The following is a 15,076-nucleotide window of genomic DNA, read 5'->3' on the forward strand; positions in this document are numbered from 1 at the left end:
TTTTTGTATGTGTGTGCTTCCCCTCCCCTTCATTTCTCAACATATATTTCTGGTTTGCCTTCCTATCAATGGGTGTCTATTTTTTTTTTAAAGCACTTAAAGAATTAGGAAACACAAGTTCAGAAACACATTGCCTATATAAACACTGGCAAATCATTTCCCTTTAGTTTTCATGTTTTTAAAATGGGTATAGGATCATAGATTGAAAATTGTAAAGAACTTTAAAAGCAATTTAATCTAATCCTTTTATTTTACAGATGAGAAAACTGAGGCCAAGAGAGGTAATGACTTGCCCAATTTAATACATAGGATTTGAACTCAGTTACTCTGACTCCAGATCCAGCATTATTTCCACATCAGAGCACTGACAGTGATATTTTATACTATCTTCCTCCTAGAGCTATTGAGGAAGAAGAATTTTATGAACCACAACATAATACTTAAATGATGATGGCTATTGGGCCTCATTTAGATAATTTACTTATATGTTTATGTGACCTAGCCTATCTCCCACATTAAAAAAAAAATCCAGAGACAAGAAACCTCTCAGATGGTATAAAATACCATTTAAAAATTTTTTCTCAGGTATAAAATGAATGGGAAGCCAGATCTGCTACTTTCTGTAATATCGGTGGTAAAATATTGAACAATTATCTCCTGAAAACACTTTCGAGACAATGAATGAAAGACAAAAAGAACTGTTAAAAGAGATATTACATTTAGAATTGTATCATCATAAGGCCCTGAATGACTAAAAAAATGCTCCTTTTCTTTTATTAGTATTGGCAGTTTAATTTTATTGGTTAAGAATACTTCAAGTATTCTCTAGGAGTAAAATGCCTGGCACATAGTAATTGCTTAATAAAGGCTTATTGACTTGACTTCGCATAATTGTATTAACTCTTTCAGGCCACTAAGTAGCATATATATTATATAAACTATATTGAAAACTGTAACATCTTACAAGAACTTTGGAGTTCTTGAAAGACTTATGCAGTTTCTTTCTTTCTTTTTTTTTTAAACCCTTAACTTCTGTGTATTGGCTCCTAGGTGGAAGAGTGATAAGGATGGGCAATGGGGGTCAAGTGACTTGCCCAGGGTCACACAGATGGGAAGTGTCTGAGGCCAGATTTGAACCTAGGACCTCCCATCTCTAGGCCTGGCTCTCAATCCACTGAACTACCCAGCCACCCCCTATGCAGTTTCTTAATGCAGTAGATTTGCTAAGCAAATAGGTAAGGAACTTTTTATATGTGAATTTCATTGATTTAGAATTGTTTCAGTAACTGAAATTACCAATAGAGGCAATTTTGAACCTTTCTTAAAATATGATACCTTTCAGACATTTGAGTACATGAATTTATATAGTAGAAGGATGATAGATAAATAATAGAAGGTATTACCTGATGGAAAGTCTGAGTACAAATAGCTCCAAAAAGGCAGATTCTATTAGTAAAGTCTGATCTTCTTTAGGGAGATCCGTAAATCCTGGAATTTTTTCAGCCCAGCTCCTAGATACATCGATGGAGGCTGTCAGAAGGTTATAGAATTGTTGTACATGTTCTGCATCAGTGCCTGCCGCAGCCTGATCACCGGAACAGTACTGGAATGAAAACGACAGATAGGAATATCATCATTGTCATAGTCTAATGATTCATCATGAGAAAGATTCTTCCTGTAGAAATGGACTGACATCTGTTGAATGTGATGAGTGGAAAAACCTTTCTGAGCTTTCCTTTCCTCTCTATGGGGGCTCTGTTTGTGCTCTCAAGCTCATTGCTCCCCTCTGGAAGCACAAGTCATCATAATAAGAGCCCTCTCTTTAGGGGTGTTAGGGGTGAAACCAATGGTAGGAAGAGTCTTCCTGTTACATGAAAAGACAATAAATTTAACAAAACAATTCATGATAGGTCAACCAATAGTGAAGATTTATTGTACATACATTCAAATATATGCCATATTTATTTAAATATTGTCATGAGGTTAGAGTCAAGAAGTCCTGAGTTCAAACTTTAGGCACATATTAGCAGTGTGGGCAAACCATTTGATCTCTGTTTGCCTCAGTTTCCTCATCTGTAAATAAAATAGTCCCTTCTCAGGTTTCTTGTGAGGATCAAATGAGAATATATGTAAATTGTTGCTATTATTATAAATTTACAAGGATGATGATAATGGTGGTGGTGGTACAACGGGATTTTCCTATGATGCCCAGGTTGAAAGTGTACAGACTACTCCCTGGCTTGGTTTTATTCTAATTGGCATGGGTGCTTTGAACTGCTCTGTTTTTCCAATATTGGCGAATTTACCCCTTCTTAGGTAGTTGTTTATCATATTAATGTTTTAGTACAGATATTCAATCAGCTTAATCTATTGCAGCTCAGAACGACTTAGTTCAAGAGATCCACCAGCCTAATCTCTCTGGTAGCAGGAATTACAGGCATGCTCTATGTCTGACAATTACATTTATTAATACGATTATTATATGTAAAGTATGCTAATATGCTGAAGAATATTTTCATTCACTGAACTCTTGAAAAATACCTAATTTTATCAATACCTTTGTTTTTAGGGTTGGTAGTAAAAATATCATAATTAAATGGTCTTAATTTTAAACAAAGAGTTCTGTTTACTCTTTGGCCCATATTTTCTCTTTCACAACCACATGGGAGAGGAAGGTTACCTTATATTTCCTACTACCCAGGGTTTTAGAATATACTACTACTCATCTATTCAACTCTTCATTGATTTAGCTCTGTTGGCCAGTTGAAAAAAATTTTTATTATTCAGATATTTGCTTTCTGACTTGTTGGAAGGAAAATGAGGAGTCCATCTCAATCACATGATTGTATCTTTTCCTCTTTAGAGAGAACAAATTCACAATGAGTAAGTGGGATTGATATCATTGTTCCCTGCAGCCCAGTCCTACTAAACTAGGACAATAAAATTTCCTTGTGTTATAGGGCTATTTATGAATGGCAGCAGTTAAAGGCATAAACAAGTTTCCCACAGTTGAAAGTTAAAAGCTGATGGAAATTTAATAATTAAGATTATACTCAAGGTATTATTATCCCTTCTGAGAAGCCCCCAGACTCTATTTGTTAGTTCTCTCTTCCTATTCAAATTACTTTTCCTGTATCTATCTGTGAAAATATTTTATCTCCTCAGTAGAAATTACCTTCTTTGAGAGCAGGGTCTTTTTTTTTTGTCCTTAGTATTCTCAGCATCTAGTACAATGCCTCTCATGAGTGTTAGGTGCTTAATACACATTCACAGAATTGACTTGAAAGATAGGGTGCTCAGAAACTTAATAGTGTCACATGTAGGAAATACAGATTGAAGGAATATTGTTCTGTACTGGATGTAGATATGTAAGAATACTGAAAATGATCTTGAATGTCATTAAAAAATAATTCATGTTTATACAGTACCTTAAATTTTTGGAAGTATTTTAATTTATCATCTCATTAGAACCTCAAAAAACTCTCTAGGGTTGGTACTATAGGTATTATTCTAAATTTCAGAAAGGTTAAGAGTTAATAAGAGTCACAAACAAAATTAAAATCTAGGTCTTTAGATTACAAGTTCGGCATTCTAGTTTGTAAAAACTTCTCTTCAATTCAGTATTGGACCCTTCTTAGGAACTATTTTTTTCTTTCTCTTAGTTGTTCTGCCTAAAGTCATGTCAATCTGTCAATCTCTTGACAGTTTAGTTAACAATGTAATATTTTTTTTATTTTTATTTTTTCAAACAATGTAATATTGATAATAATTACTAATATCCAATACCTAATGGATATAGCCCTTGTTACCTTGAATGAAAATAAGAATTTAGTCCAATAACAAATAATAAAAACTACTTTACATTCTTAACATCATATTAATATAGCCATTAAAGTTAGAACAAGATAGGAGCTTTAGAGCAAAAGATATTTGGATGAAGGAAAAGTAAGAATTTTTTTAAAAACTTGAAGGTATAATCCATTATTCACATTACTTTAAAAAAAAACAACAACATTTTATTTAATAGTAGAGCTGAGGCAAGAAAATCAGGTCTCTTGTCTTTCTACCCAGATTAGAACTATGAAAGCAATTGCATCTCTAATTATAATATTATAACTTTATAGTAAATTAAGATGGATGCATATTTTGCATTCCTTATCTAACCTAATGTATTTACATCCATAAAGGGTTCTAAAATACTTAATATCTATATTTCAAAATGTCTTACAATTTTCATTTTTTATTTCTCCAAAAAAATTATTTTTTTCTGTCGTAGTTTCCAAAATTTTAATTATATTTCTCTAGTTGCTTCCTCAGAAAGAAAAGTTTACATTATAATATCAACTCTTTAAAAAATACTTCTGAGTAATTATTTTAAAATATATATGGAGAATGTATATATATTTATATATATATGTTATGCACATAATTCTCACAATACACACAATTCTCAAAGGAGAATGTGCATATATATACGCATGCACACATTCTCCTTTGAGTACTTAGCAGACAGACCATATGCTAAAATATTGTTGATTTAATTCAAATGCTTTTCTAACACACAATGGCAATTTTTGCTAACAGCTGCCTTGTTCTGTATAATGTTTCTTACATATGAGATCAGTACCACTAATCTACCCTGATTGCCAAAAATCATCATAGTTTGATGAAGAAATACATAAAATGGCCAACAAATGAGTACATAAACACATTTTAAAATTAGTAATTCATAATTAGTAGCTTTCTGAATCATATTATGAATATGTATTATTACAAACATAAAAATAATTTTGAAACAGAAAGCAAATGAAAAAGTTGTAAGGAGAAATTGATCTAGCATGACATGGTTTGACAAAATAAATATAAAATAATCTGACTATATTTTTCAAAGAAGGGAGTTGAGTCCAATGGTTAGAGTACAAGTCATGGAACTAAGAACTCTTGAATTCTTATATTGGTTCTTAAACTAACTTTATGACATTATGTCAAACTTCTGACTCAGCTTCTTCCAGTCTTTGGAGAACATGATCACTTATCAATCTGAAAGGCTTACATTTTGATATATAAAGATTAAGTATTTTAGCCAAAATATTTTCTATCTTTCTTTTTAACTTATACTCAGTTGTAGAAAATATAGGCTTTAAGAATCAGAACAATTCAGCTACCTGTTCAACTTTCTCTGTATTCCCAGCACTTAGTACAGCAGTTCCTGGCACATGGTAAAAAGACTTTAAAATGCTTGTTAGCTTGACTCATGATTTAAATAGATAAAGAAAATCACTTAAAATATGAATTGCTATTAATTTAACATCTTAATGGAATCCAATAAAATTGAATAAGGATTTACATTCTAAAAATCACTAACAGAAATAAAAGCCATGGCATGAATGGATGTTATATGTCATATTATAATGTATAGAAAATGAACAATAAAGTGTATTTTAGATTTTGACACAAGAGATAAGTAAGGCCTCCCAGGTGTTATCTCTTAGACTTGGTGGGATACAACTTATGGTTGACATATGGCAATGGAACATTTGTTCAGAAGGAACAGATTAGTTAGAAAGGTCAGCAGTGTATTACTTTTTGTTATGACTATATATTTTTGTTGGGATATTTATAAGCCTAAGAGTAAGAAGAGCACTGGAAAGCATTTGGGTAAGGATAAAAGAATGGTAAAATGTAAGTGATATTATGGTATATATGAACTATAGACTGCTTAACCAGATGGAAGAACTGAATGATGACTTTTTTTTATAGATTATGAAACTGGTTCGGGACAAAATATACCTAAAACGGATGGGTTTTGACTATCTGGACATCTGCTTTGGTCTTGTCCTACTAAAAGCAAAGTATCTGAAAAGTTTCTGAGGTCTTGATCATACTTTTCTTTTAAGAACCTAGAATAAATGACAAAGGAGAACTGCCATCCTGGACATGATTCTTAGAGTCCAATGACTGGTAAAACAGAAATGACAGGAAACCTTGAGGAAAAAAATGACCAAGTCATCTTAGTAGACATAAAAGCCATAGTATAATTTGTACCTTGGACTTATGACAGGGAGAAAGCACAGTTATTGAAATTATATTGCTTCTGTTTTAGCCCATCATCCTAGAAATACTTGCACAGAAAAGAAGGTGGATTGGTCATACAGCAAAAGCAAGCAATAGAAAATAAATAGTTTGAGTTCTTCACGAGTACCTATGCATTGTTAAGATACCTAGGGGAAAATATCTTTCACATTTAATAGATTACTTGCAGGAAAGATTTATGTGCGAATATGGATCAGAGTCACACATGATAAGAATATATTGTCTTCCTGCATCATTAAAAGGAGTATCCACATTGATGAGAACATGTATTTGTTGTAATATTTCCTTATCTAGGAGGATATAATTAGAACTAAAAAGACTCAAGCAAAATATAGCTAAAGGGAGAATGAAAACTAAGATAAGAGAGGAGATGACAAGAACTTAAATGTCTTTAAGTTCTCACACGTGAGTGAATTATATCCTAGAGTAATGAGAGAAGTTATGAATATGACTGTAGAACTTGAATGATTTTTGAGAAATCCTAGAGAAATGATAAGGTGCCACAGGCCTAGAGAAAGGCAAACAAGCTTATTTGCAACAAAGGGGGAAGAAAACGGATTCATAAACCATAGGTCAGCAAACTTGATGTTGATTCTTGACAATATTCTAGTGTGGGTTGCTAAATGTATATTTGATGAACACTGACAAAAATAAGTGTAGATCGCTAGATGGGTTCATTTAAGAAAAAGTCAAATTAGACTAATATAATTTATTTTTTTAGATAAGGTTTTTGATCAGTGAAAATGCTGATAGACAATATAGAATGTCAGCAAAGCATTGGGCAAAGTCTCTCATGATATCCTTGTAGATAAGATGGCTAGATAGGGACTGGTTCCAAAGACTGTTAAGTTAATGATCTGATGTTTAAACTAGAAAGATATCTCTAGTGATATATACTGTAGGACTTAGTCCTTAGCCTTTTTCTGGTCTGTGTTGTTTCAGTGACTTGGATAAAGGCAGGATAAAGGCATAAATATTATGCTAATCAAATTTGTCAAGGGCACAAAAGTACATGAGAGAACTTACAAATTGGATGATAGAAACAATATCTAAAAGGATTCTTGAGAGATTGGAAAAAAATTTAATAAGATAAAATTTAGTAGGGGTAAATAGAAAGTGCTGAACAGATTAAAAAAACCAACCATATGTGTATAGGATTGGGGTGATGTGATTAGATAGAATTTCATGTGAAGAAAGACTTAAGGCTTTTATTTGAAGTTCAATATGAATGGTGTGATGTGACAACTCCCCCTCCCCCGCCCAAAAAAACTAAGGAGATTGTAGCCTGAATTATTTGAATTGTAGTATATATAAAACAAGGGAGGTGACAGTCACATTTGTTTTATTCTGGTCATCCTGTATTTAGAGCACTTGGTTTGTGTTCACCAAAATTTAGGAAGAACTTTTATAAATGAAGCATATCAGGAAAAAACCATGATCAAACTAGTAAGGTACTTGAAATAATATCAAAAAACGGATTAGTTAAAGGAGCTAGTCTAGAGCAGAAATCTTCAGTTGGAAAGACATTGCTATATTTGAAAGATTGAGATATGGAAGACAGATTAGACTTATTCTGTGGGACCTGGGAGGACAGAATTATGAACAACTGGTGGATGTTAAAAGGGAGGAAGATTAGAATATTAGGAAAAATCCTGAACAGTTGATGTATGCAAACATGGAATGGGCTACCCTGGTAAGCTGTTAGTTTTTCATCATTGATGTCTTTAAGTAGTGCCTGGCAAAGAGGTGGAAGGCATTTAGACTCCTTGGGCATGTATAGGGGTGGGGGATTCATAATCATATAGGAGTTGGGCTAGAAGACCTCTAAAGTCCTTTATAACTCTGTGATTCTGTGAAACTTAAAAATTAATTGGCATAGCCATAAGGTATCATGTAGCAATATGTGACTGCACATCTTTGTTACTAAAAGGCTTACTTATAATGATACGGAATGCATCAGAAAACTACAAATCGAATGTATGGAATTACTGAAATAGAGACATCCTGTTCCTTTACTTGAGGTCAGAGTTTTATAAAAACTTACCCTGGAATAATCCAGGTCTCTGGAAGTTGAATCTGTTAAAGCTCGCACAAGGGCATTCATTACACTGATTGGAGGAGGAGGTGGAGAGGGCTGAGAAGGTTCTTGCTGTAAAGGGCTCTTTGGTTTGGAAGGCAGCCGACCTCTTCTTCCTTTCAGACTATCAGTACGGACAACTGATTTAAAAAAGAAACAAATTTTGACCTTCAAAGACATCCATAAATCACAAAAGAGAATCAAGACATTTTAAAAATGATTTAAAAAATCATTTATGCTATCTTCTAGAAGCAGATCTGAATTCTATATAATGTTCATTTCATAACTGAGAATTAAGATAAATATTATAAAAGGCACATTCTATCTAGAGCTAATATTGATAAAAAAATCAACTTTATAAAGACTACCATATTTATTTACATAAATTAATTGTTTAGAAACTAGAATGACATAAAATTTTAAAATTCAAATACATGTTAGCAACAAAACATTTGGGAGCACAAATGAATCCAAAAATTTCACTACTAAACAATAAAACTGAAAAATTTTTATGCTTCTAGAATAAGTGGCTTTTATTAATAAAAAGTACACAACTTTCTTACCTTCTTTAACCATGCCGACATTGAGACACTTCTGAAATCTACAGTATTGACATCGGTTTCGACGTCTTTTGTCTACTGGACAATTTTTATTTGCCAGGCAAACGTATTTTGCATTTTTCTGCACTGTTCTCTGACAAAATACAACATAGAGATAGTTAACTAATAGTTTCTTGAAAGAGCTAGGACCCGACAAGATGTATTTTAATTACATTGTGAAAAGTGACAGTGCAATTCGTATAATTAGATAAATTTAATTTCCTAACATACTAGCCTGCAGGAAAAACAATTTTATTAGTGTTAGCTGCTGACAATGAAAATCATCTGGGATTGTTGTGAAGCAAGTCCTGGGAGACAATTAACTTTGAATGATAAAATAATATCTGAAATTACCAGGTCAAAGCATCATACCTTTATGGATTAGATTATCTCTACTTGTAAAGTCCCCCTAAGAAACAATTTTATTTTTGCTTTACTCCCCCTGATTATTGTTAACCTTATTACTAGAATGCACCTGTTTACTATGCTTATGGTGAGTATATTATAGTGATTGGTATTGTTATCCATTGGAGGTAGAATAGAAAGGGGGTTGAATTAGTTTAAAATATATAGAAAATTTAAGCATGTTACCATACAATTTTATTCAGCTTATATTACCCTCAATAATGTTAGAAAGTTACAATAAGATTTCAGATTTCAAGATATGAACAAATATTAATTTAAAATCATTCAATAAAGTCATCTCTCAGTGTTTTATCTTAGAATGGGGGTAACCCTTAGTTCTTGAAGGCTTTGCCATTGCATTACTATGCCTGGCAGGTCTTACCAACCTAGAAAGGCTTAAAGCAGTGTCTACTAATGGACAATATGCCAGTTATCTTTATACTAATTTAGCTAAATTTGGAAAGGCTGGCCACTTAGAAGACTTATCACTGGTGGAAAAGGCCATAGCAAACTTAGGAAGATTGTCTGCTAAAAAAGGGATAGTCTGTGATTAATTTCACTGGAGTAAATACCCACAACAATGACATTTTAAAAGTATTTGAAGAAAAAACATCAGTGGAGATAAAGTAATTTAGTGACAAATAAATTTACTATTAAAAAAACCTCACAGGCTCACAGCAGGAAGGGAATATTATACATTTTTTTGCCCATTGATATTTGAAAGAAACAAAAACTTTTCTTATAATCAAATATTTACAGAAAAAAAATCCCATCAATATCATCTCAAATAACCAATGGCACAACCAACAAAAATGATGATCTTTTATAAGTCACATTTACTAGGATTAGAAAAAGAACTATGTTATTTTCATCCAGAATCATAGTTATTCTTTTTTTGTTCTATATCTGTAACTTCATTAGTGTGAAAAATTTCCTGGTGTGCAAATACTCTCTACTGAGGCAGGTCCACTGTTAGTCTTAGAGAGTTGCTGTGGATACTTAGACGCTGTGACATGTCCATGGTCAGTCACATAGTAATGCCAGAAGGAGGACTCAAATTTGCCCAGGTCTTCCAGACTTTAAGACCCAGCCCTCTGTCTCTCTATACTTTTTAAAAAATATTTTAGCGAATGAATGCAACATTAAAAATAAAATCTTTCCATACTCCAACATTAAAAGGAATATTGGCCTTAAAGGAAAGTTATGTTAACTGGTAATTATTTACTATATGAACACACTGTCCAAGATTGCTCCACCTAACATCATATAACAGTAACTTCCTTAATACATTGTAATCAAACCACTACAATAACCATAGATGTGCCATAGTTCAATGTCTTATTAATAATATTTATTATGACATTATTCCCATGAAACCAATTGCTTCCTTTAATTATTGTTTCATACGTAATGTCATCATCCTCCCTGCCCTACTTCCACTTAAAGAGTTTGACAGAATACGCCTATATTTAGAATGAAATTTTACAAATGACTATAAATCTAGGATTACCCAGCACAGAACAAAGTGGAGAATGAAAAGTAATTTGGTTGGTCAGTGTAGAAAATGAACAAGATAATCAGGAATAAATAATCTTATTATCCAAGAGTATATGCGCTATCTTGATGACAAGTTTTACCAGGGCCTTTAAAATGATTGTCAATTTTCTCCATGTAACCTTTTTTTTTGGGTTTGTTTCCGAGACTTCAAACTTCACTTAACAAGACTACTTAAGTAAAACTAAATTCTAACAAAGCAAAAGTTAAACATACATGTCAAAATTAATGTAAATTTCAGCTACATAAGTGAATATTCTTAATTGCAAAAGTTTAAGTTCAATATTAATAACTTGCACACACATACACACATACATTCCCAAGTTCCCTTTCAATGACATTTTGAATAAAGCATTTATACTATATAGAAAAAGCTAATTCTAAGACTGGTAAATCTGTTGAAAACTAGAAGAATCTAGCTACTAAAAGATGTTTCTTACAATGAAAATACAGACCTTCCTAAAACTATACTTGCTTCTATGATATATGCCAATTGAATTCCAGTGGCATTTTATTTCAAGTGCCATATATATTTTTCCAATAACCTAAAACATTTCCTGCATTTGCATGTGGCTACACAATTTAGGAAGCAGGGGAGATTGTTATGGTTCAATAATTGAATTCCCCATCATTAACTACACTTCATGTCACATTTTAAAAGAATTCAATTTAATGGTGGAAGACCACTGGGTAAAACATGCCTCTATTTCTTTAACAGATTATTTTTGTTTGATTTGTTTATTTCTCCATCTTTTATGTATAGATTCCCCCCCCCCCAAAGTAAAATAACTGGAACAAAAGAAGGGCTATTGGTAGGACACAATGGAAATTTCTACCTTGGGATGCATTGCCATTTAGATATCTCATTCAACTTTCAATTATTCAGGGCATGGATTATCCATGCCTTTCTTAATTTTCATTATTGTTCTCCTGCTGCTCATCATCAGGCCTTTTGCTTGTTCTTTAGCAATTGCAACCAGGAAAAGGCATAAGTTGGGAAATTCCAAATCAAAGGCATAAATAGCTTGAAAAGTAGCTCTGGCATATCCTTGATAATAAAAGGATTTTAAAGGAAATGGCTTAAATGAAATTTCTGCATTAACTGTCAATTTCATTTATGCCTGTCATCTGCTGACAAGAAGTCATGTTTAATTCTACACCCAACTTACTAAAATCACTTTCTGTTTTCCACTTTATAGCCTAGTTTTCATTCATCCAACCTTTCCTCTCTTAGCTCTCCTCATTCCTTCCTCACCTTCCAAAAACAACTTAGTAGCGAAACATTGAGTGAATACATGGATTAGAACTCTTGTGAAGCTATAAAGGAGGGAGATCCTGAATCAGGTATGCATAGGGGTGTCTATATGTTTTGTGCTAAAGGAAGCGGAATAATTAAGTGTTCTAGAAAGTCTATGAATGAACATCGGAGTGCTAGACTGAGCAGTTGAATGAGTTATTTTCTCCTGAAGTCTAAACTAACTCCTAGATTGTATAGAGGGGAGGCAGCTGCCCCCTTGCCATTCCTTATTTACACCTGCGGAGTTTCCTTAAGGACCAGGATAAAGAAAGTCATGAATAACATGGATTCAGGATGCCAGTGGCTAAATTTCTGGACTGTAGGAAGGAGCCTAAAAGTGGAGAGTTAAGGGGAGAGAAGAAAAACGAACAAAGATGCTCACCTTGAAGAAACCCTTGCAGCCCTCACAGGTGCGCACACCATAGTGTTGGCACGCTGCATTGTCCCCACACACAGCACAAGTGCCCTCACCGGAGGAGGAGCTCCTACTGGGAGGTGATGGGAGGCTGGTACTCTCTCCTAGCAGACTGGACCCCGCTGAAGCGGCAGCAGCAGTAGATGTCAGACTCAGCTGGGGAAAAGCCAAGGCAGCAGCCCTCTTGGTCAGCGGTAGCCCATAAGGGTGGCCCTCCATGGGGGCTGGCTGGCCACTAGGAGCAGACCGGTCTGCGGCTCCTAGCTGGAGGCTGAGATCATAGCAGAGGTGGTGGCCGCCCACTGCGGTGGGGGTTGGAGGGTGAGGTGGCGAGTGTTTGAAGGGGAACAGAGGGAAGCGTGCGGCAGCTGGCACGGTTTTCATTGGGGCATCCATCAGGTGACTTGTTGGGAGGCAAGTCTGGGTGGCCTGCAGCTGGTGTGCCTCGTCCCACATGGACGTCTGCTGCGTGGGGAAGCTGGGCGTGGTCGGGGTGGAAGGGGGAGACTGCTTGAAGTACATAGAGGTACTGGGCATCCCTTCCTCTTCCGAGGGGGAGGAAGGCGGCGGAATGGACGAATGATGGTGGTAACTGTGCCCCCGGGAATCTTCCATCTTGACCTGGGGCCGGGGACCCGACGGCTGCATTTGGTATAGGCAAGAGGGTTTGCATTCATAACTCCCAGAATAACCCTCCATGAAGGTGCTGAAGCTGGGCAGCGAGGTGGTAGCTGCGGCTGTGATTTCAGCAGTACTGCTTAAGTCCATGTTCAGTTTGGCGTAATCCGGGTTCATGATCTCTGAGGCATACTCAGATCCATAAGCATACGTCTGCGCGGCATAACTAGAACCAGGAGGCGAAGGGCTATATTGAGCTTGCACGCAGGGCATATCTGCAAAGAAGAAAACAAAAAAGCCTCTGAGAAACAGGTATGAATCCTCCTTAAACTAAATAATCAGCGAGGGCGAGTGCTGCCCCTCCCCCATCAATTCGTGAAGACAGGTCCCCTTCTCTCCTCTGTTCCAGAAGCCGTCGAAGTCAAAGCTTGTCGCCTTTTACAGACACCAAAACCCAACCTTGCTCACTCCCCAGAAATTCCTGACTGGCAATGCTATGTCAAAGGGCATATTAGGGAGGCGGTGTCCTCTGCAGCCAGACTCCAGGCTTGAACAGTTTCTGCCTGAGCCTTCCGCCAGCCCCCGGGAGCCTGGTGTCACTGGTTAAAACCCAGAAACGTTTGCTAGAAGACTACTGAAAATTAACTGCAATGGTCTCATTGACAACCGAGACCTCGAGTGGGCAACTAACAGACTAGTAAATTAGTACCCTGTTTGTTTATTTCGGGAAAGAAGTGACCACATTTCATTCCCCCGGCCATAGACCATTTACCCATAAGAAACCCGAGTTCATAAAGAAGCTGCCCAGCATCAGACTTAATGCTCTTGGGGAACAGTGACATATTTATGAGTTCTGATGGAGGAGGTCAATCCTCTTTAGAGCCGTTTTTCTTCCTAATACCCCCCTTCCTAATAGCCCTGCTGAATGTGCAGCAGCTCTCCTCTGCACTCCTCCCCCTTTCCCCAAACCACCACCAACTTCAGCTCCCTAGGCAAGCAGTGTATTTAGGCCCAGAAAATGGACTCTGAGCACTTTGCTCCCTCTGCAAAGACAAAATGCCCATCCCAAGGATATTCTGTGCCTTAGATCATACACACATATGCGTTCATATGATTTGTAGGTATATATATATATATATATATATATATATATATATATGATAAAAAACATATGTAGCTGAAACTAATCAGCATTTGTTAAACTCCAGCTCATTCCCCCATTTAAATAAAAAGCTGTATTATTGGGGAGCAGAGGAGAGAGAAAGAAGCTAAGCAGTCATATAATTAGATTGGTTCCCTATCAGTTTCAACCAAGATAGTTATTGGCACCAGATATTTTTAGTGTACTTAACCCTCTAGAAAGATAGCAATTTGAGATGTCCCTTTAATGTAACTGAGTTACAATATTTTATAGGCTTAGTTAACTATATATATATAAGTCTAAACAGCCCATCTCTCTTTGCTTTATGGTTCTATAAATGCAGCAGCTTGTAGTAACTTGTTTTCCTTGAAAAAGGAAGGCCAGGTGATGTAGTCAGATTCACATGAAAAGAAAGACTTAAAAGTTATTTGCTTTTCCTTTAACAATCTTATCTTACCCATGTTTCCAAATCTCACTGATTTAATATCCTAGGAGAAGACATCTTTACTTCCAAAATGTAGAGAAGAGAGGATTGCTTGGCTTCAATTGGGATCAAAAGACTGTTTTCCTTGCTGCTAGAATTGTTAAAATGAAACGAAAGACTAATAATCACTGTTTAATTGTTTAAAAAGAGAAAATAATAATGCAAGGGAGGAATGGAGCTCAGTTGTAAAAAACTCCCCCAATTAGACTACTGTATCTTTAAAAAACTCCTTCTATTGTCCATCACATGACCTTTAATAATAATAAAGTGACTTTTAGATAGAGATAAATGGGAATCCGGTTGTTTAGAGAAATGAAATGTTTATTATGTTAAAATGATGATGTCATACCCCCTAAATGCAAAAAAGAGATGGCTCCTCAATTCTATGACTAA

General features: G+C 35.2%; 1 protein-coding gene across 1 annotated transcript in view; it reads right to left on the minus strand.

Annotated features, from left to right (window-relative positions):
* NR4A3 (nuclear receptor subfamily 4 group A member 3) overlaps positions 1-14,672 on the minus strand; it is a 28,311-nt gene extending 13,639 nt beyond the window's left edge. The window contains exons 1-5 of the mRNA XM_044657223.1: positions 14,657-14,672; positions 12,408-13,333; positions 8,734-8,863; positions 8,138-8,310; positions 1,404-1,603 (exon numbers count right to left, since the gene is read on the minus strand). Coding sequence (XP_044513158.1) covers positions 1,404-1,603; positions 8,138-8,310; positions 8,734-8,863; positions 12,408-13,333; positions 14,657-14,660 — 1,433 coding nt within the window. The 5' untranslated portion in view covers positions 14,661-14,672. The remainder of the gene's footprint in view (positions 1-1,403; positions 1,604-8,137; positions 8,311-8,733; positions 8,864-12,407; positions 13,334-14,656) is intronic.
* Between the last annotated feature and the right edge of the window lie 404 nt (positions 14,673-15,076).

Source organism: Gracilinanus agilis, chromosome 1, assembly GCF_016433145.1.
Source record: "Gracilinanus agilis isolate LMUSP501 chromosome 1, AgileGrace, whole genome shotgun sequence".
In the NCBI taxonomy this organism is placed as follows: domain Eukaryota; kingdom Metazoa; phylum Chordata; class Mammalia; order Didelphimorphia; family Didelphidae; genus Gracilinanus; species Gracilinanus agilis.